The following is a 26,891-nucleotide window of genomic DNA, read 5'->3' on the forward strand; positions in this document are numbered from 1 at the left end:
GCTGGTTGGATTAATCTGGCTCCCTGCAGGGTTTTTGTGGACATATTGAACTGTAAAATGCACAGTAGGGTGCTCCGTTTGAAACGAAGATTTATTTTTTTTCGTTCCCCATCAAAAATCTTATTCTACATGTAAAAATAAAAATTCAGTGAAATTTTGAGCTCTTAATAACAGTTTTAAGAACTGGAACAACGTCGTTGAAATTTTCCCATGCTTAAAGCATGTAAATTTTGATTCTTTTCTTTTTATCGAATAAAACTCAGCCCCATATTGACGTATCTTATCGGTTCAAAGTTTTCTTGGAAGAGAATTGTATGCTCTTTGAAAAAGCCTGTATGTGCTTAGCAGTACCTTCAACTACAGCCCTCGTGGAAGCCTTGGAAGTCTAATTTCCTACGAAATTAATGGTTTTTTGTTGTTAACTTGTAAACGGTTGACTTTTGGGAAAAAAAGTACACAACATTTTTTGTAGGAAATATAGTCTTCTACAAAAAAGTTCTCATACGTCAAATCTCTAAAATCAATATTTAAAAAGATATATGAACTTTAACTAAGTAAAATTCGAAATTTTAGCTAAATGTCAATGTTTAATACTATACAATATATTCAGTTATTAACTTATGGCAAGTATCAATTAATACATATTTATATAAAATATAAAATGCCCGTAATTATTCATCGAAATTGTTCTTAAGTACCAACTTCATTTGCAATTCTTTTCAAAAATTAAATGATTAAAACACAGTTTTGAAGAATCTCGTTCGAATTTTCGATGTCCTTGAGACCTAACAGATGAATTATGTTCAAAAAAACATGTTTTATATAATGGTTTTGAATTATAAAACCGTTAATCTTGACATTTAGCTAAAATTTCGAATTTTACTTAGTTAAAGTTCATATATCTTTTTAAATATTGATTTTAGAGATTTGACGTATGAGAACTTTTTTGTAGAAGACTAAATTTCCTACAAAATAATGTTGTGTACTTTTTTTCCCAAAAGTCAACCGTTTACAAGTTAACAACAAAAAACCATTAATTTCGTAGGAAATTAGACTTCCAAGGCTTCCACGAGGGCTGTAGTTGAAGGTACTGCTAAGCACATACAGGCTTTTTCAAAAAGCATACAATTCTCTTCCAAGAAAACTTTGAACCGATAAGATACGTCAATATGGGGCTGAGTTTTATTCGATAAAAAGAAAAGAATCAAAATTTACATGCTTTTAGCATGGGAAAATTTCAACGACGTTGTTCCAGTTCTTAAAATTGTTATTAAGAGCTCAAAATTTCACTGAATTTTTATTTTTACATGTAGAACAAGATTTTTGATGGGGAACGAAAAAAAATAAATCTTCATTTCAAACGGAGCACCCTAATGCACAGTCAACATTATCGATTTCCACAATATTTTCGTTTCAGCGCTTAATTTTCCAAAAAACCACAAAAAGCCCTTTTTTTGTGGCATTTTTAAATTCATGTGACGATAGGAAAAAAATTTTTTTTCGAAAAAGCAATGGCTAATCGTTGAAGGGAATTTATTCAAGTTTTTAAAACCCACCATTAACTTTCTGTGCGATCATTGGTTTCTGAGATATCGATAATCAAAGACAAAAGGATCCTTTTCCATTTGAAGACCGATATCTCGGCGAGAAGTGGACGTATCAAGGTCCATAAAAAAAGAAATTAAAGCTGAATAATGAAGTTATCCGACCCTCATAGTGGTTAAGCAAAAATAATTTTTTCCACGCCCGGAGACCAAAAAAAAAAAATTAAAAAAATTTGAAAATTTTTTTGTCGCTGGTTTTTCTAAGATTACTCAAAAACTGCTAACGCTAAAAAATTTTTAAGTTCTAATCCAAAAAGTAGACACTTGGAGCTACAATTTCCTTTTTTTTTTATTTCTTGTACGACCATTTCTCTCAAAGTTAGGGCCTGTTGAAAATCGCCCAAAAATTTGAAATTTTTTTTCGATCCTTTAATTTTTTCCATTAGTGTATTTAAATACGTAAACGTAGTTGAATAAGTCATAATTAATTTAGTTATGATAATAATTTTATTTGTTCGTTGTCAATAATAAATACTAGCGCCATCCCTAAAAAAAATTATTTAAGTCCTTACGGAAAAAAATATCTCAGATAGTACTCATTGCTATCTCACATAGAACTCTCTACTATGATACACAGTAACCAGCAATATGTTGACATAGACGCAGGCGCTATCTGCAGATAGCAATCGGTAATATGTTTAAAAAGTAACCTTTGCTATCTGACATACGACTGGCTGCTATGTACGTAGAACTGGGCAATATGTAAGAGTGTACTATGTAGGATAGTAGTGAGCAACATCCGACATGGTGCTGAGTACAATGTAGAGAGTAGCCAGTACTACGTACATAAGACCCACTGCTATCTCAATTTTTTTTTTCTACAGATGGCACTGACTACTATCTGACATGGTAGCCAGTTCTATTTATTTTTTTCCGTGTAGATAGGACCCACTGCTATTTCAATTTTTTTTTCTACAGATGGTACTGACTACTATCTGACATGGTAGCCAGTTTTATTTATTTTTTTCCGTGTATAGATACATTAAAAAAAAAAAATTATTGAAAAATAATTTTATACATTTTTTAGAAGCTTAAGACCAATGACTGATTTCTTAGCAAACCCATTAAGAGACATGGAAAAGTCATGGATCTGAGACTATTGCTATAATTAATATTTTGTTTTTTATATTTCGCATATATTTGAAAATCTATTTTATATTTTATTTTGTAAATAAAGAAAGTCTTATTAAATTTCATCGCGTACGAGTTTAAATGTAATACAATGATTATTAAATCGTTCCGGTATTGGGTCTTGTTCCGGTACTGGGACATATACCTTATGAGAATATAAATAATAGAGGAAACACTGGATTATGGTTCATTACAGCAAAAACTGTGTGAAAGTTTATTCATAAAATTTATTTGGTTCTTAGGTCAAATTCAGTATCTGTCAGGTAAAAAGAAATAAAGAATTAGTAGCAGTTGACATATCACTAATTGATTTAAGCGAAGAAAAGACGGAAAATGGTAACGAAAGTATAAGTGGTTTAATATGTCAAGGTTTTATCGCTGCACTTAAAGATGGTTTTGGTTTCATTGAAACTTTCAATCATGAGAGAGAAATATTTTTCCATTTTAGGTAAATTACCAATCACACAATGTAAAAACCGTAGCTAAATAAACATAACTTAATTGGTCTTGCATCTTTTTACCTGTAATTTCAAGATTTTACGATTTTCATATGGGTCCGGAATATTGAGCTTATTATTAAATGATGCTGATAACTTTAACCTAAAAAGAATAGTAGAAGTATAGAGGTCATAAAAGCCTAGAAACAAAAAATAAAACAGAAAGTAATTTAAAACTGAGTTATTTGCATGAAAATCAGGAATAAAAAATAAAATGAAAGAAGATTTCATGGAAAATTTACAATTAAGAAAATAATACATACGGAATCACTTTAAAAAACTTGAACTTCTCAAAAATATACTTAAAAAATTTTCAGGTAGATTTTTCCAAAATCTAACTATTGTATTTGTCCTTATGGTCGATTTTTTAAGGAATTTCGCTATAACCTATAAATAGGTCAAGTAGGTTCCAAACATATCACTCGTGCAAAATAAATAGGCGATTATCTTGATCAAATTCGGAGGTGGGCTAATTCCGTCGGTTACTTTACAAGTTATGGCTGTTTGAAATTTTTCCGATTTTTCAAAAAAATCATTTTCTTACTATTAAAGATTATGTAACTTTAAAACTAAAATTTATTAACAATTTCTGTAGAAAGTTTCTTGATGTTTGTTTAATAAGCTTCAATTTTCGTCCTTAAACTAAACGTTTTGACTATTTCTTACATTTATTTGATACCCTTGAAAATTTGAACAAAATCAAGAAAATTACTAAATATGGTTTTAGTGACTGATGATTTTTTTTGTAACTTTAGACCTCTTACAAATTTTCGATAAATTTATCAAAAGTTATTCAACGTCAAATTTAAATTGATGGTAAATTTCAGTATTATTTAACATTCCCAACGCAAACACAATTATGTAAGGTTATTAATAGCCTCAACGCTACCTTCAACATAAATTCAAACAATATAGGGACGACCGTAGGGCTCTTAAACACGAAATATTAACTTGACACACCACTTGAATAAGCATCAACAGCTGTAAAATAGAAAATTAAAATCAAATATTGATAACTGACTTAAAAACGAATAAATGATTGATTGGATATATGAAAAATTATTTTAAACAAAGCGATTTTCGGGATATTTGAAAATTTATAACTCAGATTCCAAGCTCGATGCCAAAGTTGAAATCTTCAGGGGTTTTTAGGGATATAACAAAGCAACTTTCCTAAGAATTTGAAGCAAATCGAAGTACCGAGCAAAAAATTAATTGCTATCTGAAAATAGCGATTTTCGAAAAATGAATCGGCTTCGGATGGCCGCATAATAACGAAATCGAAGCAATTAAGGGAAATCAGGGTAGATATCAACAGAATTTCTCTACACAAAACATATCACCTGTTATCTAAAACCGTTTATTTGGAAAACTGTAGATTTAAGAGAATTTTGAAAATAGGTGAAATTTTGCTAATTTAGGGTTTCAGTTGGAAGCTCACAGGTAAGCTGAATATTAGTTTAGATCAAATGTCTATTTTTTTCTTGAAAGTAAAGTGAACAAAAAAAAAAGAATGCTGCCGGAACAGACTCTTTAAGTTATATAGCAACTGAGATACAAATTTTTAAAAATAACCAAAGAATTGACTTTCATCAAATTTAAAAAAATGCTCCAGTGGTCGGATTTAGGCTATCAAGCTCAAATATAGAATTTCCCATAATTATGTCAAATTATGCACTAATTTCTTTCGAATTCATGAATAATACATCATATATACACTCATGCCATAAATTAAAGGAACAGAAAAGTTTTAGAAATTTGTTAGTGATTTGTGCAAGGCTGTAACTTCGTGAAAAATAATCGTATCAAAAAATAAAAAAAAGCATTTTGTAGATTGAAATCTCTAGTTTCGACGCATATTAATTGAATTTTTTTTAGACAATCAGCCATTGCGCAAACATGAGAAATACCACGAGACAAAAATTTTCTAAATTTTTTCTTTTCTTTGAGAGAGTCCACGGGCTGCGAAAAAATTTTTTCAGCTCAAGCAATGCATAGATCAGTTAGCAAATTTAATCAGCTTTAATTTGCATTTTTTTTTAAGATTGGTACGATAACTGGTCGCTGAGATTTCAGACTTCAAGCGAAAAATGATCCTTTTGAGTTTGATCATCGATATTTCAGGTACCAATGATCGCACAGCAAATTTGAGGGCGGCGTTGAAAACTTGACTAAATTCCCTACAAAACCCTTTCATCGTTTTCTGAAAAAAAACGATTTTTTTTATTTTCAACATCCATTAGAAGTAAGTACAAAAAAATGACTTTTTTTGGTTTTTTAGTAAATCAACCCTAGTAGAAGTGATTCCGGGTACCTAATTTAGAGTAGATGGGTCGGGTCGCCACAAGAATCATCACTTCGGGTACCCAAGCGGGCTGGTATAATTGGGTCCATAACATTTTGCCCAATTAGTTGCCCGATCAGATAAAAAGTTATCGGGATACAGATATTTAGCCACTTCGGACACCCAAGCGGGTCAGTGTAATCGGGCCCATAACATTTTGCCCGGTCGGATTAATGGATTCGGGATATATACTTTTAAACTCAACAGGCTCCCGACAGAGTATAACAAATGAGGTTAACAAGATTCTCCCTAACTAGTTTCCTAACTGGGTTTTCGATAGTTCGGGCAACGAAATCGTCCCTGGTCTGTCACCTTCTCCGGTGCATGAGATCGGGCCTTACTTTTACTCCCCGAATGGGTGCTGGTCGACATTCGGGCGGTTGTCGGGCACTTTCTACCAGGGAACAGCTACTTTGTAAATATCGATAAAAAAAAATAATGTTACCAGATACTTTTTAAGCTTAATGTACCCCCAATAACCCTGCAAATTTTTAAATTGATCTATCAAACCGTTTTTCGGGGTGGATTAATCAAAGTGTTGCAAAACAATTAAAGGAACAAAACTTGTTCTTTTGCGATATTTACGAAGTAGCGGTTAATTTACTAAAAAACCAAAAAAGTCATTTTTTTGTACTTACTTCTAATGGATGTTAAAAATAAAAAAAAAAACGTTTTTTTTTCAGAAAATGATGAAAGGGTTTTGTAGGGAATTTAGTCAAGTTTTCAACGCGCCCTCAAATTTGCTGTGCGATCATTGGTACCTGAAATATCGATGATCAAACCCAAAAGGATCATTTTTTGTTTGAAGGCTGATATCTCAGCGACCAGTTATCATACCAATCTAAAAAAAAAATGCAAATTAAAGCTGATTAAATTTGCTAACTGATCTATGCATTGCTTGAGCTGAAAAAATTTTTTCGCAGCCCGTGGACTCTCTCAAAGAAAAGAAAAAATTTAGAAAATTTTTGTCTCGTGGTATTTCTCATGTTTGCGCAATGGCTGATTGTCTAAAAAAAATTTCATTAAAATGGATGTCGAATGCTTCTGCTGCAACTTAATTGTAACTCCTCACTCCCACCGGATCTCTAATCGGTGCGTCCCTGGAATCGAATTTCATGGATTCCAAGGCCAGTCGATGCTAACAATTACCTGCTTTATCCAGCGCTGTCCAATTACCAGATACAGCCACCAGGTCCAGGTTACCTCCCGAACACGCAGTTGTAAATAAACCCTATCTTTATTAAACAATTATACCTAAATCCTTGTTACAATCAATCAATGTAACAGAGCTAACCAGTAAATCGGCTACTTTCAATGCTCACCCCTTTCTGCAAGGGCCGTTTCCGCCCCCTTTTAGGTATACACGCGCTTCGTACATCCCTATGTTCTACCATAATATAGTTATAGCGAAATATTGAGCGTGAGCTCATTATTGGCGTTACTCTAGGATCAACGATCAGATCAAGAATCTTTTTGGATGTGGGGCTGACTCAACAGTCATTACGAGTCCAATCTCATAGAATCCTAAGCGTTCGGTTTCCCCTATGCCGACTTGAGAAGGGTTCACTCATAGCATCAATTCCACGTATTGGTCGACATACCATTTGGTCAAAAGTAGACGTGTTTTCTTCCTCTGCCTTCCTGAAACGACGCTCAATAAATCCCTATTACAAATTTTTGCGTCTTCAATCTCAAATAAGTTTTGAATATAAGGTTGTTCGATTAGTCGAGATGTTTTTGAAAAATTTTAAAAAACAGCCTTTCAAAATCATTAAAAAAATCAAAAAAGTTTTCAGCTCTCTCAATTTTTTGGGTTTGTATAGCAGAGCACTACTCAATGTTTCGTGTTAGAGGTGCATAGAAGTAAAATATTTTTGTGCTTTTACTATTGTTCCGAATAACTGCAAAATATTATGAGTTGATTACTAAGCGCTTAAAAACACGTGTTGTAAAATCACTAAACTTAAAGGACTCAAAGACTGTAGAAAGTTTGAAGATTCTTGTAAGAACTGAAAGAAAATAAAGTTTTAGTACATATTCTTAGCAACACCTCATAATAGGCGAATTTATTCAGATTCTTAACAACCTCTAATGTTTGCTGAAATTACAGGCAAAAAAGTTCAACAATAAGTTTTTTGTGCAAGCATCCCTGATTAAGAAAAATTATTTGAAATGATTCGAAACAACTTGAAATGATTTAGAATAATTTGAATCGACTAATATATAGATATACACTTAACATGGATTAAATCATTTTTCTTAATCAGGGATGGCTACGAGTTATAATTCTCCATATATTTTATAACGGATTGGTCGTAATCTAGCATAATTTAATTTTTTAGTACCTTTGACGGAGATGCCAATACTTTAGAAGTCGGCACTGAAATTGAATGTACAATAGGATTAGGTAATGGCCGCGGCACTGGAGGGTGCATTGCTGCTGAATCTGTCCGTCTTGTGCCACGTGGTACGATTCCACGTGCGGCCATAGTTAGTGAAGTTTTGGATGGAACTGTTATTCGACCATTACGAAGTGCGAATCCTGAACAAGCGGAGTACGCTGGAATGATAAAATTAAGTGTGAATAATGACGAAAATGATTCAAAAAAATATGAATTTGGTATCATGGGCTTGCTAAACAAACGCGAATTGTTGCAAACGGGTGATCCCGTACAATTCCAAATTGATTCTGAAGGTCACGCTTGTAATGTCGTAGCTGTACGCAAAAAACGAATTGCTACAGTGGATGCAGTGAAAGGAGCTTTTGGTTTTTTAGCCTATGAAATTGACGATGGGAAAAAGTTATTCTTCCATATGACTGAAGTTAAGGATCATGCAACGCTCCAGCCAGGTGATCAAGTTGAGTTCGTACTTGTGACAAATCAAAGGACAGGAAAATCATTCGCATGCAGTATTACCCGTTTAAGGTAAATTTAAAACTTCTATTTTTATTACAATGGTAATAATTCTGAACCCTTCGTTCGTCGCGTCGCGGCGTTCCGCCGCCATAAACTTAATATTGCGGTGTTGCCAAGTATCATGACTGATTGTTCGAAATTCAAACCATCTAAGCTTATACGGCTAGACAATTATAAGTTTTTTTTTCGAATTTTTTACTAGAATAAAAATCTTGTAATGAATAAAAATATCAAAGGAAGAGATGAATTATGGGCAGGAAATAAGTCGCTGGTAGTAACTGGCAACACTGCGCAGAAAATCCAAACAAATTCAACGCCTGAGTTTACTCGCGTCAGCAGCTAATCGCCGCGTTTCTCAGGTTTTCCAACAAGAAACGATATTTTTTTTTAAATTTAAAATATCGGAACAGTTATTTTCTATACGTATGCAGAACGGTAGGGATTCTGACGGCTCGAAGTGACATCACGAGTTTGAGACTATGGGCGCTTTCTTATCAAGACCGGATACAGTACGAGGTCTTGATGAAAATGTATCCATAGCCTCAAACGCGTGCCTGCACTTCAAGTCTGTCAGGGTTCCTACCTTTGAGCATAAAGTATCGAACAAAATTTTTTGTCATATCAACGGCGGAAGTTGAATTTGAGAGAGAAACAGTCAAAAATGTTTCAATTGGTGTAGAAATGTAGACAGATAGAGAGAGAGAGAGAAGTTACTTTTCGATACAAGTTCGAGGAAAGTTTACCAAACTATAGATTGCCGGAAATTGTATAGTTTGCGCCCTCTACATGTTGCTCGAAAATCCAACTTTCGCGGTTGATATGAGAAAATAATAATTATCATTCATTTATTCGATACTAAAAAATATAGTGGAAGAACTCATAAGATTTCGAAAGACTAGGGAATTTATTTTCTTTTTAAATAATCTTTCAATAAAAATTGCGGCGTTGCGCTCATAGGACGATGAACGATGGATTAATGGATGCCACAGTATTTGAAATAAAAAAAATCGGTCTACCGGTTGACCCTGCGGGCCAGCCCTAAAACTTCCCGCTGTTTCCGAGCTCACGGAGCACGAAAACGTTGTTGTGAGTACATGTTCGAGCTCTTCGAGCTCGAAAATACTTTTGCATGCCATTGTTTTCGAAAAAAATCGTTTTTTAGAACTTCTTTCTCTCATGATATCTCGCGAACGAATGAACCGATTTTGATGGTTGAGGCGGCAATCGACGTTTTGTATTGAGTTCTAGAACTGTTCAGATTTTGGAATTGATGTATCTGGTCGTTTCTGAGATATTTCAAAAAAACTAAAAAAAAATTTTTTTTTATTTCTTTCGACAACGGTTTCTCTTGAACGAATGGACCGATTGTGATAGTTGAGGAGACTTTCGACGCGGCTTATAAAGTTTTAGAGCTGATTAGATTTTGGAATCAATCCATCGAGCACATTACAAGTTATCCAAAAAAAACATTTTTGCAAAAAAATTATTTTTGGAATATCTTTGAACGCACCCTACCGATCAAGCTCAATTTTTTACAGCTTTTAGATGTTGACAAGCCGCGTCGAATGCCACCTTGATGATCAAAATCGGTTCACCCGTTCAAAAGTTACAGATATTTTCATGCGTACGAACATACATACATACACACACTCGGATATCATCTTAAAATTAGTCAGAATAGCTTCCTAGAACCTCAAAACGTCAAGATCTCTTAGAAATTCGATTTTTGAAAATCGGACCAAAACCAATGACTTCCTTTTTTTTTTAAATTTTCAATTTTCTTAGCGGGAAGTTAAAAAATAAAAATTAGAGAAATTAACGCTAATATTGAAGCTAGAATATTATTTACTGTGAAAATGTGACCACATCGCAACCATGACGGAGACAATAAACTAAACATAACTATAGCACATTTGAATTTCGCTATAACCCGATGAAGAAAGATTTGATACAATTATATATAAATCGGATAGACAAAACGGCCCGATCCAATTATATACAATCTGTATAGAAATCGTATACAATTCTATACAAATTGTATACAATTCTATATAATTATATACAATTCTATATAATTGTAATTATATAGAATTGTATATAATTATATAGAATTGTATATAATTATATAAAATTGTATACAATTTGTATAGAATTGTATACAGATTGTAAACAATTGGATCGGGCCATTTTTTCTATCCAATTTATATAGAATTCATACATAACGCATATATAATTTTATACGATTGTATAAAATCTTTTTTCATCGGGAAGATAAGGTACCGCGTAAATTTCAATATCAATAAAATACATCCGAGCGTACCAATGATGATAACTTCAAAATGGTATTGAATTTATTATTAATATTATTATAAATAATTGATACATAATTATAACATTTTTTAAAGTATTTGTCAACAATAATAAACTTAAACGTACAATTTTTAAGTAAAAAATAAACGCACATTTCAATATTGGCAGGGAGTCTAGTATATGGTGGGGACAACTGAATCGATCACAGCGCTTGCTGTGGGCACAATTTCGTTGAATCATGCTCTCTTTGAAAATTAACACGTGAAAATTAAGTTTAAAAATAGTTCATAATAGTTATTGTGTCGTTAATGTTTGCCTTTGCTCATCGTTTGAGGTTAAAATAATATTTTATAATTTATTGGTTCAAATCCGGTTTGGATAATTATTTTTATCATTGCCTAAAAATTATTTTTTAACCCTTTGTTGCTCGCGCTATACGGCGATTCCCCGCACAACACTACTCAACCTCATAGAGTTGGCGTGAATACGAGTGAGACACTAGAAAAAGCGCGTGTAACGGAGGGTTAAAAAAACATTATGAGTTAGTACTTTCTTAGTTACGATCCACAAGCAAATTATCATGAATTAAAATAAAATTATTTACTTCAATTTTGTTAAAAAACTTAATTTACTATTCTACTATTTTTTAAACTTTTATCATTGTAATTGTCATGTATTATTTGTTTTGATTTTATCGGTTAACCTTATTCTACTCTAAAATAATAGAATTTATTATTTATTAAAATTTTTTAAACTTAATTTCTTTATCCAAGTATATTTAATTTAATTTTCTCTATCAAAAATGCAATTGCACTTTTTTATTTATATCATTATAAATTTTTATATTTTGATTTTATAACGAATTTTTATTTTTTACACTGATTTTATATATCTTTTATAATTCTCGAGAATGATTTTTTGTTACCATCAGATATCGTTTTCGTCGCGCTCCCTGCCAATAAGATACAGTAACTTCAAATACTATCAATATTGTAAATAAGAAACACTCTCGTCAATGGGCAATGCGCATACGCATGCTCTAGTCACCACAGAGTTGGAGGAAGTTACTACTACCAGCTGTTAAAACTTTATGGTGTTCTCACGTTTCACTATGTAAAAATGATACTTGTTTTGTTTAAATAATTTATAAAAAAAAAAAAAAAAACGGTATAGTGCCGGATAGCTCAACTGGCAGAGCACTCGGCGTGATACCGAATTGGTCTGGGTTTGATTCCCAGTTCGGGCTATCTATATGTTTCTCAATTTATCTATAAATTGTATTATTGAGAAGGTCATTTGCATGTTTGCATATTTAGATTTCCACTATATTTAAATGGTAAAACAGGCCAATGTTTGCTTTCTAAATTTTCATGAAATATTTTTAAATGATTTACATCATTTATTTCAAATAAAAAAAATCTGTCTATCGGTTGACCCTGCGGGTCAGTCCTAAAACTTCCCGCTGTTTTCGAGCTCTTTGAGCTCGTAAACATTGTTGTGAATACATTTTCAAGCTCTTCGAGCTCGAAAATACGTTTGTATTCCATTGTTTTCGAATAAACCGTTTTTTTACCAATTCTTTCTCCCACGATATCTCGCGAACGAATTAACCGATTGAGACGGTTGAGGTGGAAATCGAAAGCTTTTATCGAGTTCTAGAGCTGATTAGATTTTTGAATTGATCGATTCGATAGTTTCCGAAACATTCACGAAAAACGAAAAAAAGCGATTTTTTTTCATTCTTTCGTCGACGATATCTCTCGAACGGATTATCCGATTGAGACGGTTGAGGTGGCAATCGAACGCTTTTATCGAGTTCTAGAGCTAATTAGATTTTGGAATTGATTGATCCAACAGTTTCCACAATATCCAAAAAAAACGAAAAAAAAAATTTTTTTTTTTTCGTATTTCTTAAATATCTCAGAGTTTATTTGACTAAATGGTCTAAAATTTTTTTGAAAATCTAAGTTCAGAAGATATCTTTCGAATGCCGCAAGAACCATCTAAATCGGTTCATTCATCAAAAAGATATGAGAGGTTTACATCCACAGATACAGTTTACATACAGACATCGCTCTGAAAATGTCAGAATAGCATCCTAGCACCTTCAAATGTCGACATATGATGAAAACCCGGTTTTTGAAAATCGGGGTGAAACCAATAACTTCCCGAATTTTTTGAAAATCGTCGATTTTCTCAGCGGGAAGTTCAGAAGTTATATATTTTTTTTTAAAGTAAGATTCACGGCATGTTTATTGCCAAAAGTTTTCAATTAATAATTACAAATATTAAGAATTTTATTAAAAAATGAAGTGAAGACGAAAAATTTTTGGTTATTTCATAAACTTGATATTAAATGCTAATTTATGACGATAAATTCGTTTTTTTTATGCAATATGTATGAAGATATTCGTTAAATTCAAATTTCGTAAACTTTTGGCTCTGATTGTATCTCCAAAATATCCTTAAATAGAGCTCGGACATGAATCTACAAGATGAATACTTTTGGTTACTTCAAACAACTGCACGGAGAAATTGTTTCTGTTTGAAATGCTATGGTGTCATAATGAAGTCGGACCATGTTGATCACCTGCAGAAATCTAAATGAACATATTGCAAAAATTACTATGTCCATAGTCAAATTGAAAACGATCATATCACAAATTACTGTAATCATTGTAAAATTTACTATGGTCATAGTAGTTTTTTCTTGTGTTTATTTCAATTTCCGTTAGGCCATTCTGATCCTACTTTGTTATGACATCATAGCATTTCAAACAAGAATAATTTCTGCGTGTAAGCACACCATTAAGTAAAAATTGAATATTTGAAAGCTAATTGGAATTTTCTTGATTCGAGTCGAGTAATTCGAAGAGTTACGAATAATACGAAAACTTTTGAAAAAATCGAATATTGACAGATAATTCAAAAAGTTTCAAATTATTCGGAACGCTACTGACAATTTGAGTTTATCGAATCATTCGCACGAACACGATTCGCACACCTTTAGGATACATGTAAACATCCATCTAACTTTTTTTTTTTTTTAGTGGTGAATCAATACAGCAACGGCCCGAACGTTTAATCAGTCGATTACGTACTATTTCATTAGAAGACGCTGGGCCAAAACTGACAATAGTAAGACAACCAAAAGGACCAGATGGTACTCGTGGTTTTAGTCAAGAACGTTTACAACATACATCTGGTGTTATAGAAGAATAATCAATTATTCTACGTTATGTTTTATTTGAAAATAATTACTTATTTTGAGTTGATGCACGTTATTTCTGAGATTATTATTTTAAACCAATGCTAATATTTGCCAAAATAATGTCATGTGATTGTTAAAAATGAGACAAAACATTTATGCTACCGAAAAATTGATATGTATTTCTGGTATTACACGACATAATTGATATTACAAAAACAATTTTATCCATCGAAATTCAAGAAGATTAATTTTATTTACTATATATTGTGATTATATTTGACGTCTAAAAGATATTTTGATTTTGTATAATCATCTTTGTTTTTTGGTTGTTTTTTTATGCTTCCTTACAACAGATGGTTCTATTATTTGTATTATTCGAAACGAATTGAATATTGCGAATTTCCCGGAGTTAGATTTCAGTTTATTAAATGTTTGAAACATGATTCTTGCCATACTGAATAAAACTGAACATTTAATAGATATTGAGAAGCTTCAAATGAATAACTTCAAATTATTCACGATTAATATTTACTTCCTGTGATTTCCTCGTTTCCACTAATGATTTAATTAAAAACTGAATCAACATAACATGAACGAAAAATGTTGGGAAATCCAAAAATGCTCACCTCAATCGCTCATGATAATTATTAATATTTTATTTTTTTATTATTACTTTGATTACATCATTATTTGAATTATTTTGTTACATTATTGATTATTATTTAACTTTTAACTTATTTATTTTATTTATCATTTGTACACTGTACAAACAAATTCCTGACATCAAACCAGATTCGTTTGGCTCAAGTACTCCGAGCGTTTGGATACAGCCTGGTGTTACGTCCAGAATGATGAACACAAGTTATTCAGTCCCTTAATTCCGAATCAAAGCGCTTAAGCTATTTACTCGGGTAGCGGGGACCTCGCTATTTAGTGTCGAGTATGTCAGTATACGGAAACATGATGTATGAGGTGAATGAATGTGTCTTATCACTAGATAAATGAACAAATAATTGAACTTACAGTTGGTTTATTCAATATAATAATTTGTCAGGATACAAGATTTGACTGAGCTGGAGACCAGATTGTTGTTAGTTGAAATTCGATTCGAAAGAAATTGTTGTCAGGTGGCTTGATAGTTGGTTACGATTCTTGAATGTTGAGAATTGTTGATGTAAATGAGCAAAGGGGTTTACTTATACTGGGTAGTTGACAATCTGTCTGAATATATTTCTTAATATGACGAAATTTATTTAAATGTGAATAATAAATATTAAAGCAGCAATAATAATCAACAGAAATAATTTAATTATTTAAATTATTTGTAATATTGAATAAAAGAATTGAAAATCGAAATTATTTTTATTTAAAACAATTCTATTTGAATTGTATAAATTCTGAATTTAATTATTAACGACTCGAACAAAGAAATTAAAATTTAATATTTAAAATAATAAAATTATACGTAATCAAGAGCTTGATAATTAATGGGCATAGAGGACCGATTTGCGGCGGTTTTTATAGGCGCCACTATAGGCGAGGAGTAACTTGCGTGACCTAAATTTGATTTTGCTCGCTACTGAAAAATAGGATAGTAAACGAAAGCTCTAGTAATTAGAACGAAAAAGAAGATAGTGTTACTAAGCAGAGTCGAATAGTTGAGTTACTGGCGGGGTGTGGTGTAAGAAAAGGCGTACGTGCTGATCTCGGGTAGAAACTTCTAGAACAACAACAAAGACTCAAAAAAAGACGATGGTAGTTTATATGGGTGGAAGAAGAAGATCCCATGTTATTAGAAGGGGTTATTTTAGTCTGTTAATTACGGATTATTAAGTAGATTTATGGTATAGGTGTTTATTGATTATTAATTCTTTTGTTATTATCTTTCGATTGATTACAATTATTTCTTTTTACCGTTATTGGTTTATATGTTATACCTATTTTTGATTATAAATATCCAATAAATTGCAACTATTATTAGGTTCATAGATAAAGGTGCACTAGAGAATTATTGTGATAATTTTGGTTAATCGATAATTTATTGACCTTGTGGAAAAGCTCTCATAAATTCTGTTAAGATATTGAATATTTTTTAGAAGAATCTATGAGCTTCGAAAATATCTATGAGATTTAAAAAAATTCTCATTTGAATTTTTATGAGAATCTATGAGTCAAAGCTTTTAATGTTTTCCTACCATGATTTCCGTACTAGATTTTTAAAAGAATGTGTAAGATTTTTTAATTTATGAGATTTTGTAACTCGAATTCCGCCAACGATTATAAGATTGAATAAGTACTTTCACTTCTATAAGATTGTTACAGTTTATTCTAATGTATTTTCATTAAGAGTTGATCAGGCGAATTCCGATGCTATAATACTTACAAAATCTCAATGAGATTATTTTTTTATACGAAATTTTTAGAATTTATAAGTTTTAATAATAGTTATCCTAGGAAATAATATCTTATTGAATATCATACAATATTTGTCATATTTTATGAGAAAATATTTAACAAGTATTTCTTCGAAATTTTATGAAACTGAATCGGGAATCACATAGACAAATGCAGACCTTTTTCTCATAAAAATTTTATGAGAATTAGTAAAAAAATCTATAATCGAATTAACTTGTAAAAACTTAAAAGATTTAATTTTAATTTAAAAGCTATGTGATTTATAAGTTTTTGTAAGTTTTAGTTAGAAGGCTATTACTTATAAAATATTATGGAGTACTTATGAGATTTTATAAATAATTTCCATTCACATAAAATATTAATTTTATCAGATTCATTCAAAAATAATTGCTTAACTTTATTTTTTTTTATAAGAATTTACACCAAAAATACTAATACACTTATCCAAAAAATTAAAAGAACAAAAAAATTTTATAAATTTTTTAGTGATTTTTGGAAGGCTGTATTTTCGTGAAAAATGATCGTATCGAAAAAACAAAAAAAGCAAATTGAAGCTTGAAATCTCTAGTTTGAAGACCTTTCAGCAAAATATTTTTTCAAGCCACGGTTTTTGCGGAATCATAAGAAAAAGGTCGAGACAAAATTCGTCTAAAGTTTTTGGTTTTGTTTTTAAGGTCTACGGGGCCGGGAAAAATTTCTTCAAAAAAACGAATCCATGGCTCGCTTAGGAAATTTATTCAGCTACAATTTGTTTTTTTTTTTTATTTCTCTGTACGTCAATTTGCTGCTGAGATATCAGCCTTCAAATGAAAAAGGATCCTTTTGTCTTTGATTATTGATATCTCAGCAAATAATGGCCGCACAGTAATTGAAAGGGCAGTTTAAAACAATTTGAATAAATTCCCTACAAGCTCTAGTTTTTTTCATCCTTGATATCCATTTGAAAAACCTTTAAAAAATGGCCATTTTCTGGTTTTTTAGTCAACTCATCGCTACTCTGCAAATATTGATAAAAAAAATAATGTTGCCAGGTTATTTTACAGCTTAATGTACCCCCAAAACCCTGGAAATTTTCAGATTGATCCATTGAACCGTTTGTCCGCTCCGATTGCTCAAAGTTTTACAAAACAATTAAAGGAACAAGTTTTGTTCCTTAATTTGTGTAATCGTTATCAAAATAAAAAAATCAATTTTTTTCGGATTTTCTTTCATTTTTGCGTTAGTTATTCAGTAAATGTAAGGTAAAGAGAAAAAAAAAAATTTTTCCCGAAAAACTTCCCGCTGTTTTCGAGCTCCTCGAGCTCGAAAACATTGTTGTGGATACTTTTTCGAGCTATTCGAGCTCGAAAATACTTTTGTGTGCCATTGTTTTCGAAAAAAACGGTTTTTTAGCATTTCTTTCTCCCATGATATCTCAGGAACGAATTGACCGATTTTGATGGTTGAGGCGGCAATCGGCGTATTTCATTGAGTTCTATAGCTGATGAAATTTTGAAATTGTTTGGTTCAGTTGTTTCGAAGATATTCACAAAAAACCGTTTTTACCATTTCTTTCGCCCGCGATATCTCTTAGACAAATGACTCGATTTTGATGGTTGGGGTGGCAATCGACGCGTTTTATTAAGTTTTAGAGCTGATTAGATTTTTAAATCGATCGGATGAGTCGTTTCTAAGAAATCAATACAAAACTAAAAAAAAAAAATTTTTCTTTCGTAATTCGCAAATATTTTCGAGTCTACTTGATCAAATGATCTGAAATTTTCAGAAAAGTTAATGGCCACCAAGCTCTTTCGATTGCCGCCTTAACCATCCGAATCGGTTCATTAGTTAAAAAGTTATAGACCACACACACACACACACACACGAATACATACATACACACACTCGGACTTCATTCTGAAAATAGTCAGAATAGCTTCCTAGGACCTCAAAACGTCGACATCTGATGAAAGGCCCTAGGGGTAAAAGCATGGTGAATTTGCCCCCGAAAGGTATCGGCTTGATACTGCGGGGATTTTTAGGTACTAATAAGATATTAAGATCCTGAGAGTTTCAGCTTTTGAAACCAATCGGTCTTCGAGAAAAAGCCAAATATGTAAAAATCAGATAAAATGAATATTCTCAGAGACTATTTTATCGATTGACTTATACTCGGGATATGTTTTGGGGGTCGATAGTAGCTCCTCGGAAAAAAATTGGGAGCTTGATCGGTCGACAACAACCTCGAAAAAAATGACTTTTTAGAGTAATTTTTTTCCGATTCGGATGGTTAAGGCGGCAATCGAAAGAGCTTGGTGGCCATTAACTTTTCTGAAAATTTCAGATCATTTGATCAAGTAGACTCGAAAATATTTGCGAATTACGAAAGAAAAATTTTTTTTTTTTAGTTTTGTATTGATTTCTTAGAAACGACTCATCCGATCGATTTAAAAATCTAATCAGCTCTAAAACTTAATAAAACGCGTCGATTGCCACCCCAACCATCAAAATCGAGTCATTTGTCTAAGAGATATCGCGGGCGAAAGAAATGGTAAAAACGGTTTTTTGTGAATATCTTCGAAACAACTGAACCAAACAATTTCAAAATTTCATCAGCTCTAGAACTCAATGAAATACGCCGATTGCCGCCTCAACCATCAAAATCGGTCAATTCGTTCCTGAGATATCGTGGGAGAAAGAAATGCTAAAAAACCGTTTTTTTCGAAAACAATGGCACACAAAAGTATTTTCGAGCTCGAATAGCTTGAACAAGTATCCACAACAATGTTTTTGAGCTCGAGGAGCTCGAAAACAGCGGGAAGTTTTGGGGCTGGTCCGCAGGGTCAACCGATGGACAGATTTTTTTTTTATTTTTTCGTTTTTCGGGAAAATTTTTTTTTTTTCTCTTTACCTTACATTTACTGAATAACGAACGCAAAAATGAAAGAAAATCCGAAAAAAATTGATTTTTTTATTTTGATAACGATTACACAAATTAAGAACAAAACTTGTTCCTTTAATTGTTTTGTAAAACTTTGAGCAATCGGAGCGGACAAACGGTTCAATGGATCAATCTGAAAATTTCCAGGGTTTTAGGGGTACATTAAGCTGTCAAATAACCTGGCAACATTATTTTTTTTATCAATATTTGCAGAGTAGCGATGAGTTGACTAAAAAACCAGAAAATGGCCATTTTTTAAAGGTTTTTCAAATGGATATCAAGGATGAAAAAAAATTTTTTTTTTTTAAAATCGAAAATGGAGCTTGTAGGGAATTTATTCAAATTGTTTTAAACTGCCCTTTCAATTACTGTGCGGCCATTATTTGCTGAGATATCAATAATCAAAGACAAAAGGATCCTTTTTCATTTGAAGGATGATATCTCAGCAGCAAATTGACGTACAGAGAAATAAAGAAAAAACAAATTGTAGCTGAATAAATTTCCTAAGCGAGCCATGGATTCGTTTTTTTGAAGAAATTTTTCCCGGCCCCGTAGACCTTAAAAACAAAACCAAAAAATTTAGACGAATTTTGTCTCGACCTTTTTCTTATGATTCCGCAAAAACCGTGGCTTGAAAAAATATTTTGCTGAAAGGTCTTCAAACTAGAGATTTCAAGCTTCAATTTGCTTTTTTTGTTTTTTCGATACGATCATTTTTCACGAAAATACAGCCTTCCAAAAGTCACTAAAAAATTTATAAAATTTTTTTGTTCCTTTTATTTTTTGGATAAGTGTTCTCGCTTTTTATTTTTTAATTTCATCGTCACACTAATGCTGCTGTCAGTAGTTGGTGGATATAATAGTACAAATATAATATAGTATAATATTTGTAGTACAAGAAACTATAAATATTAGTTAAGATTACTATTCTTTCATACTCATGCCTTTCTAGTTACCACACTTATGCACTTTTCTCTCAGTGTGTATAATGTATGACATTACTAAAAAAAACCTGGTCAACGGTTGACCCTGCGGACAAGCGTCAAAATTTCCCGCTCTGTAAGCTCGAAATAGTAGTTTATCTATCGAGTGCGATCGTGTTTAAGACGCGAGGTGTGAAGATTGGTGCCCGAGCCGAAGATGAGCGTCTTAGACGGTACGTTTTATATTGAACTTGAAAAGTTTAAGACATCGAAAATACATATTAAACAAGCGTTTCTAAATTTTTTATTCACAATGAAGTTCTAAAAATTAATGGAATCAGGTAGAAATCAAAGTCAGTGATTAAAATATGGATTTCACTTACTTTTGACTAACAGCAGAGCATTAATATCTCAAGTATTCGAAAAAAATGTTAAAACAAGTGTTTTTTCAGTTTTTTTGTTGATAATACTATTTAAACTAAAGAACGAATTACATTACATTATGTTGAGATCGAAAAAGACTATAAGGACGAAGAGTTGGTATGATTTTAAACACATTTTACTACATTATAACATGATTTATCCGGGAAAAATGGCACAAATTGTTATGTTTTAAACTTTTCGTCGTTGATAACTTGTGAAAAAACTAACTGATTTTGATGTTAAATGTGACAATCGGCGCGTTTTATTGAGTTCTAAAGCTGATAAAATTTAAAAAATGATGGATGCCGTTGTTTCAAAGATATTCATGAAATAGTATATTACACGCCTAGGGCAGTAAAGTAAGAAATGTCTCAGATCACATGTAATTGTTGGCCGAGGCGAAGCCGAGGTCAACAAACATGTGATTAATTAATTAATGTAACGGGACCAAAGTCCACCTCCGTTTGACAGAAGGTCGATTCCTTGCCTACCCTGGTGAAAATTTTTCGGACTTTTCTCTGAAAAAGTCTTTAGAACTTTAGAACTGAGTTTTTCAGAGAAGATTACGAAAAATTTTCACCAGGGTATTTCAGGCATACTCGCGCTGCGTAACATCCCTATCCTCCACCATAATATTATAAAAGCGAACTATGAGCCTAAGCTCACATTAGCTTATAAGCTATACCTTATAAGCTATAAGGTATACCCTTGGATCAATGATCAGATCAAAGATCCTTATGTAATGCTTGTTACGGATGGGCAAATGGAAAAAACATATCGATATATATCGTATCGATATTTTTAGATAATATCGATATATGCAGAGTAAAAAATATACATATTTCGCTATATCGATACTTTTACTCTCAGGAGCGCGATTACCGAAAAAATTGTCAAAATACTTAAATGTGAAAAAACTTCGCCGATATTTGGTACTTTTATTAGTTTTACTTATAAGTAAAAGAATAAATTTCTGTACCCAAATGTGTGTGGTGGCCGGGCGGGCTTAAGCACAGGACTTGAACTTCTCTTCCTTTAGTTGTGATGGGTCGGCGATTTTAGCCCATCATACGTCGGAAAAAAATAAATATTTCTTCCTTACAGAAATTGAAAAGTTAGGAATAACGTTAATTCCTTGGTTCGAGTAAATTTTTGTTTGTGTAGTTATAATTTTAAATCGCTTGAAATACTTTCTAATCGTGAAGCCGAATTCGAAAGCTTTTTATATTTACAATTGTAGATTGCTCAAATATTTTGAAATCGTAAAGGTAAATTCAAAAATATTATAAGTTTATAATTTTAAATCGCTTTGAATATTTTCTAATAACAGAAGTCAATTTAAAAGTATTTAAATTTTGTGATTTTAAATCGTTCCAAATACTTTCTAATCGAAAGGTGAATTCAAAAGTATTATAAATTTGTAATTTTAAATCATTTTGAATATTTTCTACACTGTAATAAGAGCGATGTTAAAAATGGACTCATTTTAACTCCGCCCGGTGTTAAAATAAAATTACACCAGTGTAGGAGTACCCAGTGAACACATGACCTTATTTTGACGTCATACGTAGGTCATAGCAATGTCACGACATCTGATGTAAATTTGATGTCAATCTGACGTTCTACATGACTTTAATATGATGTAAAGCTTGTGACATCATATTGATGTAAGCATTACTCTTGTACGACGTCACAGTTATGACTCATGTATTACGTACGTTTGACATAGAATCTACATCACATTGTTATGTAGTAATAAAGTCATTATCCGTATGTCATAATGACGTAATTTTAAAATCATACATTGATGTCAGTAGCAAAGTCACGGTTATACGTAATATGGATGTCACTCTTAAATCATATCTTTACATCAGTGACAAGTCAGTATTTTACGCAATGCTGATGTAATTTCCGAGTCATAGTTTTTTATCATCTATTTATTGAAATAAAACAATCATAGAATGAATTTTCGAATATGTGTAAATGTGTAAAAATAACAACTAAACGTCGAACATTTTTGGGGTCAAAGTAATCGATAAACTCGATAATAGATCATTCAGACGTTTTAGATTAAAACATTAGCGTGAGCATAAAAAAATTAACTTTATTTTTTTAAAGGATATATCGAAAATATCATTTAGGATGACAAAGAAAATGTAACGACAGTTTGAACTCTTTTGCTATTATGATTTTAAAGTTTAGTATCACAATTTTTCAATCGATTAAATTTCATACGATTTTGTAAAATTATTTAATGTTTCGCAAAATTTTATATAAGATTTTTTAAATTTCATATCACAACAAAAAATTAAAAAATTTGATGAAACTTAATGAAATTTCATACAATTATCGTCGAGGCCGACAAATATTGCTTCTATAAAATTTTATAAAAGTTCATGGAGTTTTTTAAATTTTGTAAAAATCCATCACGAAAACTTATTAACTCTGTCTTTTCCGGCATTTCACTCTAAATACATCAATTAAGCACGAGATTTGAACTCTCGTGATGTGGACCAGTGAGCAACGTTCAGGACTACCAGCCAAGAGGAGCCGTGTTCGAACCCAGCAGACGCCCAGGATTTTTTCATCATTTAACGTTATCTAATCTTGTTTCAGAATTCACAATGCGTTCGCGCGGTAATAATCAAATCAAAAATTCGGTATTTCATTTTATTTTTTTCTTTTTCAAAATATTTTTTCCGAATTGATAATTTTGACATCACCCATATGTCATATTGACGTCATAGAAGGTCACACAGACATCACATTTACATCATGCATACGTCATTAGTTTTACATCATAATCTTACGTAAAAAAGTGTGAAATAATGAGTCACACCTGACTCATTCGTGACTTATATCTTACGTAAATGATGACATAGCGTAACGTCACTCTGACGTCAAATTTACGTCAATGTGTTTACTATATATATAGTAATTCACCGGTGTTAAAAATACCGGTGTTAAATCGGGGTAACCGGCGTAAAAACGGAGATATCGGTGTAAAAGCGGGGTAACCGGTGTAAAAGCGGAGTAGGAACGATGTAAAAGCTGGGTAAACTGCGTCCGCTTGGAGTATTAATTTTAAAGATTATTAAACACAAAAAATGTCAGTTCTTTATGAAAATTAATAAAAAAAATATCATTTATTAACAAGTATAGTGATCGAGTAAGTAAAAATATTCACAAAGTAAAATATTTTAACACCGGAGAATTTTTTTAACACCGGTACAGAATATTTACACCGGTGGCGGCGTTATTTTCACACCGATTTCGTTGTTGAAATTTAACACCGCCGATTTTAACACCTACACCGCTTGGACTTACCCCAGTGATTTTTAACAGTGTAATAGCAAAAGTGAATTTGAAAGTATTCAAATTTTATGATTCCGAATCGCTCCAAATACTTTATAATCGCCGAGGTGATTTAAAAGTATTCGAATTTTGAAATTTCAAATCCTTTCAAATACTTTTAAATACCGTAAAAAGATTTAATTTGATTCGAAATAATTTGAATCGCTTCTTTTAATCAGGGACGAACCATGAACCTCCAGTTTTCCAATCGAACCAAAGATGTAATTTTGGCCGGCCGAAAATCATCAAATTTTCGCGCAAAATTTAAAATTTTTTTAAAAAACTCCGCCATTTTGTTAAATTTCAATTTTTCTCTTAGCCCGGGGGTCATGGCATAGAAAATACCTTCTAGCTTAATAAAATTTTCGTTTTTTCTTACTTTATGCACTGTGAAGGTCGCTATCACTGTAACATTGGGAGGGGGACTTTTTTTTTAGCGTTAGGAGATTGTGAATAACTAGCTGAATTTTGAATATTTCGGTCCTAAAATTTGATCTTGTATTCAATATACATCCCCAAATGTGTCCTTAAAACATTAAAACATTCCATGTTGTAGTTTTCTTAAAAAAATTCCCGAAAATCATCTTTTTTTCAGGCGGTCATACTAGTGGTCCCCCTTCAGTCAACATAAAAATATTCAATTTGTTAACATAAAGATAACATTCTATATCCGATATTATATATTTCCTTTTCTCATTTGTTTACAGAATACGAAATTGTTTATAATCGTATTTACTGTTAATTGGAACAAGGCCCCATTCATGATTTTTATGCGTGTGTCTTGTTTGTTTTAGGTATCGGGTGACAGGAAACGTTCCAAGACGATGCTCAAACTGTGTTTATATTTCTCTAAATACAATATAATGGATTATTTATCTATTTATTTCGACTTTCCTATAATCTTAAGATATAATTTAATAAGTATGTGCCACAAAGATTAATTATTTAAATTATTGACTAATTATTGATAAGATGTTATAAATGTTGTAAGATTTTAATATATGAATTTTAAAGGGAAGTTAAACGCGCGCCTATTTATGTATTTCAAGTTTACTAATTAATTAACAGGTGGAGGCACCTGAAGTCATTGAGGACCCTAATAGCCACTTTAGCTTGAAATTGACAGTGATTTGACATTGAAATTGCCTAAAAATTTGCTGCTCGAATTTGCCGTCAATTTCACAGCAAAAGTTGAAAAGAAAAATTTGCAGTTAATTTTTCATCAATTTAGAGGTGACTTTTTACGATAAAAAAAAGTCGGTAATGTTCTTTTTTACTATTTCAGAAGGTAAGCAAATTTATACATGGAAATGTCTACAATTTGACGGTAAAAAAATACTTAACAATTTTTCACGTCAAATTAACAATAAATTTGCATGAAATTTGCCTGAAAATTGACGACAACTTTTTTCTAGTTAACTTTTGAAGTGAATTTGCATTCTAATTCGGGTAGTAAATTTACGTCAAATTGAATAGCAAGTTGCATCCAAATTGTCGTAAAAACAGAATAGTCCGAAGTTAACAGAAATTTGACGAAAAATTCAAGGAAACTTTTGTAAGTAAAGTTTTGCTAAAGCAAACTGTGCTATTAGGGGGCATAACAGCTGGCCACTTGGGGATAGTTAAAGCATCGAGAGTTGTCAAAAATATCTGCTACATTTACAGTCATGAACAAAAGTTACTTTAAATTTGTCAGAAATTCGTAGAAAAGTTGACGTCAAATTGAACATCAACTTCTTTCAGTCGTCTTTGATGTAAAATTTCGTCAGTAGCTTTCCGTCATTTTGCAGCTAAAGCAGGGATGCCAATAGTTCGTCCTAACGGACATGTTATACAACGTACTACTCTGGCAAAAACGACATCTAGAAATCGTGACAAAAGTACCAACGCAACATCTGGAAATCGCGACATTCGTCCAGCGTGACATTTGGATCGTTACACTGTACGTAAAATGTGACACTCATGCAAGTGCGACGTCTGAAAAAAACGACATCTAGACAAGTCGACAATGTTGCAAACGTGACATTTGAAAAACTCACCAATCTGAAAATGGGACATTTGACAAACACGACAGTCAAGCCAACGATAAATGTGGTAAAGTCGACAAATATGTTATGTGACGTTTAGAAATATGGACATCTTTGCACAAGGACAATTGTACATTGTGACAATTGTAAAATTTGACTTTTGGAAATGTTACCACTCACTTACAAGCGACATATGGATAACGTGACAGTTGAACATAGTGACACTTGTGAAAAGGTACATTCGGAAAAATAATTATTTCTACTTACCAGCAATGAATTTATAAGAAATCCGTAGATAAAGTAGATTTCTTATGGTAATGAAACATGGAAAGAGAGAGGACATACCCTGATAGCCAAGTTGCTCGCAACTTGTCGACAATCTACTGCCGCAACCTGTCGCCAAGTTTGCCGCAAAAGTCAGCATTTCCATAAGTTGACGACAACTTTCTGAGCAACTTGTCGACAATTTCAGCTCGTGTAACTGTTGCCGACAACTTGGCTACAAGTTGCTCAGAAACTTGGTGACAGGTTGCGGCAGTAGATTGTCGCCAAGTTGCTGAGCAATTTGTAGCCAAGTTGTCGGCAACAGTTACACAAGCTGAAAGTTGTCGACAACTTGTCGTCAAGTTGGTCGCAACTCAGGTACACCAACTTTCTGATCGGAAACTCTGGCTATCAGGGTACATTTTAAATAAAACTCTAACTAATGCAGCCAAAAAATTATTTTAATATGTTTAATAAATTTTAGGATAAAACAATCCAATTGAAAATATTAAATTAAATTTATTTATCATTATCACTAACTCAAATTGAT

General features: G+C 32.1%; 1 protein-coding gene across 1 annotated transcript in view; it reads left to right on the top strand.

The window, feature by feature from the left end:
* LOC130665612 (cold shock domain-containing protein E1) overlaps positions 1-14,495 on the top strand; it is a 32,825-nt gene extending 18,330 nt beyond the window's left edge. Inside the window, exons 9-11 of the mRNA XM_057466075.1 lie at positions 2,978-3,183; positions 7,919-8,503; positions 13,855-14,495. Of these exons, the coding sequence (XP_057322058.1) occupies positions 2,978-3,183; positions 7,919-8,503; positions 13,855-14,026 (963 nt within the window). The 3' untranslated portion in view covers positions 14,027-14,495. The remainder of the gene's footprint in view (positions 1-2,977; positions 3,184-7,918; positions 8,504-13,854) is intronic.
* Positions 14,496-26,891: the final 12,396 nt, after the last annotated feature.

The sequence above is a fragment of the Microplitis mediator genome, chromosome 1 (assembly GCF_029852145.1).
Source record: "Microplitis mediator isolate UGA2020A chromosome 1, iyMicMedi2.1, whole genome shotgun sequence".
NCBI lineage: Eukaryota > Metazoa > Arthropoda > Insecta > Hymenoptera > Braconidae > Microplitis > Microplitis mediator.